General features: G+C 45.0%; 1 protein-coding gene across 3 annotated transcripts in view; it reads right to left on the bottom strand.

Annotated features, from left to right (window-relative positions):
- Window positions 1-7,822, bottom strand: part of SCUBE2 (signal peptide, CUB domain and EGF like domain containing 2) — a 156,650-nt gene that overhangs the window by 93,817 nt on the left and 55,011 nt on the right. For all 3 annotated transcript variants that reach the window (XM_077453647.1, XM_077453648.1, XM_077453649.1), the window contains exon 5: window positions 2,645-2,770. In XM_077453647.1, coding sequence (XP_077309773.1) covers window positions 2,645-2,770 — 126 coding nt within the window. The remainder of the gene's footprint in view (window positions 1-2,644; window positions 2,771-7,822) is intronic.

Below are 7,822 nucleotides of genomic sequence, written 5' to 3'. Positions count from 1 at the left end.
TACCACTTGGGAAATTTTAACAAATGCTTTTGGTGCAGAACGGGGAATGACATTTATAAATGGAGTTCTTGGCATAAAAGCTGCAAAACGAGGCCCCAGAAACTGAAGCTTAACAAAAAACGAAATGAGCTCCATAAATATGGAAAAGGTAGAACCGATACGAAAAAATAAATAAAAATAAAGATGTCTTTCTTCACTCTTCATAGACGGAACAGTAAAGGTTTCATTGGTATGTGCAATTCCTTTAAAATCAAAGGAACCCCCCCCCCCCCCCCCCCGCCCCCGCCCATCCATAGTTTATTTAACACTGCCGTCCCCTCCTTTGCCATTTCACAACCACTTCTCCTAAAAGCGGGATAATGGAGCAGATAACCCGCCGGTAGGAGTGCGGCTGACGTAGTGCGGCTGTTCCTGGGCGACACATCAAACCGCTCAGCCTCTACCAAGTCTTCGTCTTCTCTTCTTGGCACAGATCTGCTTTTCCGAAGAAAAAAAAAAACCTCTTTTATTTGGCTTCACAAAGTCTCCTAAATCAAGCTTTTAATCACCGCAATTAATAAAGTTAGTATAGGCGCCCCCGGGGGGGGGAAACGTGTTACTCAGCTGGATGGAAGTTAGAAAACTTTCCTAACTGAATTTCAACACAAGATTAATGAATTCCTCATCGTTATCGGGAAACGTTTAACCCCTGAAAAGCACTGAAATGACCTGAATTCTGGGCATAGCTACGTTTACGTTCCGTCCAGCTTGGGAAGCAAGGCATTTTCTGATTGGACAAGCTGGCGATTATGACATCACCACCCTGCCTCTCCTCCATCCAATCAGGGCATGCTTTGTATCCATTCAGGAAAATGCAAAGTCCTCTCTGAATGGTGCCCAGGCCAAGCTAGGGCCTCCTTAATACATGCCCCTCCCCCCCAGGGGTCCTAGGTGCATGGGGGGCCCCCCATGTTAATCTTGTGTTGCATCGTATTTGTCCCAGATTTGCTGGGAGTGACACGCTTTTAATGAAACTCTGCTAGAATAGCCATGTGCCCCGGGCAGCATCACCGAACCTGTACTGTGCAATGGCGGGCGGTGGGTTTTTTTTTTGGGGGGGGGGAGGGGGGTGGCAAACAACAAAAAAGGTAAAAAGGGAGAAGGAGGGAGGAGCAATTAATTAGCACTGATGATGGTTAATAAGGGGTTAAATAGGAACACATTTCAGTTTTTGTCAGGTTACTTTCTTGGCATTGTTACATTCTCCCAGCTTGGAATATTGTAACCATCTATGTGATACACACGGCTGATCCCTGCTGAACCTGGAAATCACCGCAGCAGTCACCGCCCGCTACACAGATCTTTGCTGGCTTGCAGGTCCCATGCTGAGCAGTTGGTGAACGCGTTTTCTCGATGAATGCAGAGCATCCTTTGATTGGATTAGGTGGAGAGGTGGAGTGCTGGCGTTGCCATCTCACACCTCGCCTAATCACAGAATGCTTTCATTGAGATCAGGATTGGGCAAAATAGCCGTAACCAGCATTCAACTTTAACTGATGTCATATGCAAAAAGATGCTAATCCCTTTGAGCTGCAGATACTTTGCATCTCTCTATCCCCTGTCTGCACAATGTTTATAAACAATGTTACTTTGTATCTCTCTATGTCCCATCTGATTAATGTTTATAAACAATGTTACTTTGTATCTATCTCCTGTCTGATCAATGTTTATAAACAATGTTACTTTATAAACATTGATCAGACAGGAGATAGGGAGATATAAAATAACATTGTTTCTAAACATTGATCAGACAGGAGATAGGGAGATACAAACAATGTTATTTTATATCTCCCTATCTCCTGTCTGATCAATGTTTAGAAACAATGTTACTTTGTATATCTCTTCATCTCAGTGGTTCTCAACTCCTTTCCTCGGGAACCACTAACAGGCCAGATTTTAAGTATTACTTTGGGGAGATGCAGACTAGGATATCGCAATCACTAAGCCGCAAATTATATCACCTGTGATCTATTTCAGTTATCTTGCAAACATGACCCGTTCGTGGGTCCTGAGGACATGAGTTGAGAACCACTGCTTATCTCCTGCCTGAACAATGTTTATAAAGAATGTTACTTTGTTTATTAACAGTGATTAGACAGGACATAGATACAAAGTAACATTGTATCTCTATCGCCTGTCTGATCAATGTTTATAAAACGACGTTACTTTGTATCTCTCTATCTCCCGTATTATTAATGTTTATAAATAATGTTACTTTGTATCTCTCTATTTCCTCTCTGATCAATGTTTATAAACAATGTTACTTTGTATCTCTCTATCTCCCGCCTGTTCAATGTTTATAAACACTGTGACAGTCCATCCATTATCGGACAGAAAGCAAGTTCAGAGGCACATTGAAAGTCGCTCAAATTATAGTTTATGGAAAGCAAAAATTTTTTTCAATTAATCATTTAAAATACTTAATTTTTTGTGCTTTTTTACGTGCGGTTTTATAAGCTGGTCGCAGGGTTTCCTAAAACAAGTAGCTGTGCTGGGTGACTAGAAATTCTCATCTGGGAATTTTACTTTTATTTTTTATATTTAATGCCCCCTTTTGGGTAAAATGCACAAGAAAGGCAATTGTAGTTCTTCGCTGACAACTTACAGATACAATCTCGCTGATTCTTGGCGAGTTCGAATCCCGGCCGGCATTCACAGGCCACGCCTCCTCTTGGTGTTTCCCGGCAGATGTGGGCACAGCCGTGTTCCCGGTTCATACAGCTCAGGCCTTCTGAAAAAACACAGAACAAGGATCAGCCATGAGGAAAAAAGAAGACAAAAGGATACCGAATTCCGATTCACATCTGTACCGTGCGTTTTTAGTGCTGTGCGTTTCACATACAGTGCCTGGAAAAAGTATTCACACCCCTTGAAATTCTCCACATTTTCTCATGTTACAACCAAAACCGTAAATGTTATTTGGATTTTATGTGATAGATCAACACAAAGTGTCACATAATTGTGAAGTGGAAGGAAATTATAAATGATACAAATAAACATGTGAAAAGTGTGGGGGAGGGGCATTTGTATGGCGCCCCCCGGAGTCAATACTTTGTAGAACCCCCTTTCTCTACAAGTCTTTTTGGGGGTGTCTCTACCAGCTTTGCACATCTAGAGAGGACATTTCTGCCCATTCTTCTTCTTTGTAAAATATCTCAAGCTCTGTCAGATTGGATGGAGAGCGTCTGTGATCAGCAATTTTCAAGTCTTGCCACAGATTCTCAATGGGATTTAGGTCTGGACTGTGACTGGGCCATTCTAACACATGAATATGCTTTGATGTAAACCATTCCATTGTAGCTCTGGCTGGACTCTAACAGGTTTTCTTCTAAGATTGTCCTGTATTTGTCTCCATCCATCTTCCCATCAACTCTGACCAGCTTCCATGTCCCTGCCGAAGAAAACCATCCCCACCACATGATGCTGCCACCACCATGTCTCACGGTGGGGATGGTGTGTTCAGGGTGATAGTGTTAGTTTTCCCCACACACAGCATTTTAGGCCAAAAAGTTCAATGTTAGTCTCATCTGACCACAAACTACAAACAGGACTTCTTATGACTTTCTTTCTCCAATGTCTTTCTTCTTGTCACTCTTCCATAAAGGGCAGATTTGTGGAGAGACGACTAATAGTTGTCCTGTGGACAGATTCTCCCCCCTGAGCTGTGGATCTCTGCAGCTCCTCCAGAGTTACCATGGACCTCTTGGCTCTTCTCCGATGAATGCTCTCCTTGCCCGGCCTGGTCAGTTTAGGTGGACGGCCATGTCTTTGTAGGTTTGCGGTTGTGCCCATACTCTTTCCATTTTCCGATGATGGATTGAACAGACCTCCGTGAGATGGTCAAAGCTTGGGAGATTTTTTTTTATAACCTAACCCTACAATTGGTTCCACTAGATTTTAGTTAGGGGTATCAGAGTAAAGAGGACTGAATAGAAATGCCCCTCCCCCCTCACTTTTCACATATTTATTTCTATCATTTATCATTTTTCTTCCACTTCACAATTATGTGACACTTTGTGTTGGTCCATCACATAAAACCCCAATAAAATACATTTACGTTTTTTTTTTTTTTAACAAAGTGAAAATACATTTACGTTTTTGGTTGTAATATGACAAAATGTGGGGAATGTTAAGGGGTATGAATACTTTTTCAAGGTAATGTATATTTTGGCTACACAACCATTGATGAAAGTACACGAAAATGCAGGACTTTGTTTTAAAGCACCGAATCCAAAATGCACATAAAAAAGGTGTGAAATGGGCCTTACAGTATACAAAGCAATTCTGTAGGAGATTTCATCTTCCTCTATAACTCTCCTCTCCTAGAATACTCTGCTCTGCTGGAGGACTCTGCTCCTCCCTCTATAACTCTCCTTTCCTGGAATACTCTGCTGGAGGACTCTGCTCCTTTCTCTATAACTCTCCTCTCCTGGAATACTCTGCTGGAGGACTCTGCCCCTTCCTTTATAACTCTCCTCTCCTGGAATACTCTGCACTGCTGGAGGACTCTGCTCCTCCCTCTATAACTCTCCTCTCCTGGAATACTCTGCTGGAGGACTCTGCCCCTTCCTTTATAACTCTCCTCTCCTGGAATACTCTGCTCTGCTGGAGGACTCTGCTCCTCCCTCTATAACTCTCCTCTCCTGGAATACTCTGCTGGAGGACTCTGCCCCTTCCTTTATAACTCTCCTCTCCTGGAATACTCTGCACTGCTGGAGGACTCTGCTCCTTCCCCTAGAACTCTCCTTTCCGGAAATACTCTGCACTGCTGGAGGACTCTGCTCCTTCCCCTATAACTCTCCTCTCCTGTAATACTCTGCTCTGCTGGAGGACTCTGCTCCTCCCTCTATAACTCTCCTCTCCTGGAATACTCTGCTGGAGGACTCTGCTCCTTTCTCTATAACTCTCCTCTCCTAGAATACTCTGCACTGCTGGAGGACTCTGCTCCTCCCCTATAACTCTCCTTTCCGGAAATACTCTGCACTGCTGGAGGTCTCTGCTCCTTCCTCTATAACACTCCTCTCCTGGAATACTCTCCTCTCCTGGAATACTCTGCTGGAGGACTCTGCTCCTCCCTCTATAACTCTCCTCTCCTGGAGGACTCTGGGTCATCTCTGCAGATCATAAAGCAATACAATCTTTTTTATGATATTCCTCTGAAACTTGGAACCATTTTTTATATATTATTAGAGGCAGGTGAGAACCTCAACTCCAATCCCTGAAATAAATCCACAGCTCTCCATCTGCCAGGATACGTGAAAGGTCCATATTATGAGATTGGCTTGCTTAGGCTGCGGGCTTAGCACTGAACCCCCCATCCCCCCCCCCCCAGCCCCCCACTCTCTGCCCTGACACATTGTTTCGGTCCAACTGGAAAGCCGATCCATGTATTAAGAATAAACCTGATTTCAAGGCGGCCCGTTTTACGGACATTTAAGAAGCTGCTACAACGCGACGACCATCGAGACCGGCTGACCGTCTGTACGCAGGGCGACCGCAGCTCGGCAGGCTGGAAAAAGTGGAAGTTGATGTTGGCTTGTGGACGCAGGGAAAGTATAGCTGGGAAAATGCTGGGAACTCGTATAATAATATCACAGGCTTAAAAAAAAAAAAAATCCCTCTGGAGGACTTTCCAGCAAGTCTGCGCGAAAAGCAAAAAAAATAATAAGAATTTGATGGTGAAACTGAAGACACCCTTCTAACAGCCTATAAAATAAAGACCTTGGCGCGGCTCGTGGAAGCCTCGGGGTTTTGTTCAAGTTCGCAGCCAGGAGGTCGAAAGTTGAGGATTAGCAGGTCTCTGACATGAGGGGATGGTTTAGGCGGGTCAGAAAGTGGAGGATACCATGCCTCAAACATATCCCCCCCATCATTCCATAGCAGCCAATCATACGTCTTATTAAAGCTGAACTTCAGGATAAGTAAATATGGTCCAAATCCATCAGTTATGTGTCGACTTCTTGAATCTCAGTGATCTTTGTGTATTTCCTCCAGTGTGAGGCTTCTGTAATAAAGACCGCACACTGCTGTTCACTCTCCTTGTGCAGGGAGGCTGGTCTTGTCTCCGCCCCCTCCTGCAGTTTTATGTAGGCAGTCTGTAGAGCGTGAAGTAGACATCCTATAGTATGTCTTCAGTCTCTGACCACGTCCTATAGTATGTCTGCAGTCTCCGATCATCTCCTGTATCATGTCCGCAGTCTCTGACCATCTCCTGTACCATGTCTGCAGTCTCCGATGATCTCCGCAGTCTCTGACCATCTCCTGTACTAAGTCTGCAGTCTCTGACCATCTCCTATAGTATTTCTGCAGTCTCTGACCATCTCCTGTAGTAAGTCTGCAGTCTCTGACCGTCTCCTGTTCTAAGTCTGCAGTCTCTGACCGTCTCCTGTTCTAAGTCTGCAGTCTCTGACCGTCTCCTGTACTAAGTCTGCAGTCTCTGACCGTCTCCTGTACTAAGTCTGCAGTCTCTGACCGTCTCCTGTACTAAGTCTGCAGTCTCTGACCGTCTCCTGTACTAAGTCTGCAGTCTCTGACCGTCTCCTGTACTAAGTCTGCAGTCTCTGACCGTCTCCTGTACTAAGTCTGCAGTCTCTGACCGTCTCCTGTACTAAGTCTGCAGTCTCTGACCGTCTCCTGTACTAAGTCTGCAGTCTCTGACCGTCTCCTGTACTAAGTCTGCAGTCTCTGACCGTCTCCTGTACTAAGTCTGCAGTCTCTGACCGTCTCCTGTACTAAGTCTGCAGTCTCTGACCGTCTCCTGTACTAAGTCTGCAGTCTCTGACCGTCTCCTGTACTAAGTCTGCAGTCTCTGACCGTCTCCTGTACTAAGTCTGCAGTCTCTGACTGTCTCCTGTACTATGTCTGCAGTCTCTGACCGTCTCCTGTACCAAGTCTGCAGTCTCTGATCATCTCCTGTACTAAGTCTGCAGTCTCTGACCGTCTCCTGTACTAAGTCTGCAGTCTCTGACCGTCTCCTGTACTAAGTCTGCAGTCTCTGACCGTCTCCTGTACTAAGTCTGCAGTCTCTGACCGTCTCCTGTACTAAGTCTGCAGTCTCTGACCGTCTCCTGTACTAAGTCTGCAGTCTCTGACCGTCTCCTGTACTAAGTCTGCAGTCTCTGACCGTCTCCTGTACTAAGTCTGCAGTCTCTGACCGTCTCCTGTACTAAGTCTGCAGTCTCTGACCGTCTCCTGTACTATGTCTGCAGTCTCTGACCGTCTCCTGTACCAAGTCTGCAGTCTCTGACCGTCTCCTGTACTAAGTCTGCAGTCTCTGACCGTCTCCTGTACTAAGTCTGCAGTCTCTGACCGTCTCCTGTACCAAGTCTGCAGTCTCTGACTGTCTCCAGTACTATGTCTGCAGTTTCTGACCGTTTCCTGTACTATGTCTGCTGTCTCTGACCATCTCCTGTATCATGTGTGCATTCTCTGACCATCTCCTGTACTAAGTCTGCAGTCCCTGACTGTCTCCTGTAGTCTCTGACTATCTCTTGTAGAATTTCTACAGATCCTGACCACCTCCTGCTACATGTCTGCAGTCTCTGACCATTGTTACATAGTTAGTAAGGTTGAATAAAGACACCAGTCCATCTAGTTCAACCTGAGTGTCTACAATTGTCCCTATCCCTGTACATTGTCCCTCATTAAGATGCTCATTCATTATATATTATTATTTATTTAAAAGGTACCCATATAGCACCATCAATTTACATCGCACACTCACATTAGTCCTTACCCTCAAGGAGCCCACGATCCAAGATCCCCAACTCGCATTCATATACTA

Source organism: Lithobates pipiens, unplaced genomic scaffold (assembly GCF_037356315.1).
Source record: "Lithobates pipiens isolate NorthernLeopardFrog02 unplaced genomic scaffold, aLitPip1_a1.2 Scaffold_24, whole genome shotgun sequence".
NCBI lineage: Eukaryota > Metazoa > Chordata > Amphibia > Anura > Ranidae > Lithobates > Lithobates pipiens.
Note: the sequence above shows the minus strand (reverse complement) of the source record. Positions and strands in the feature narration are given on the sequence as shown.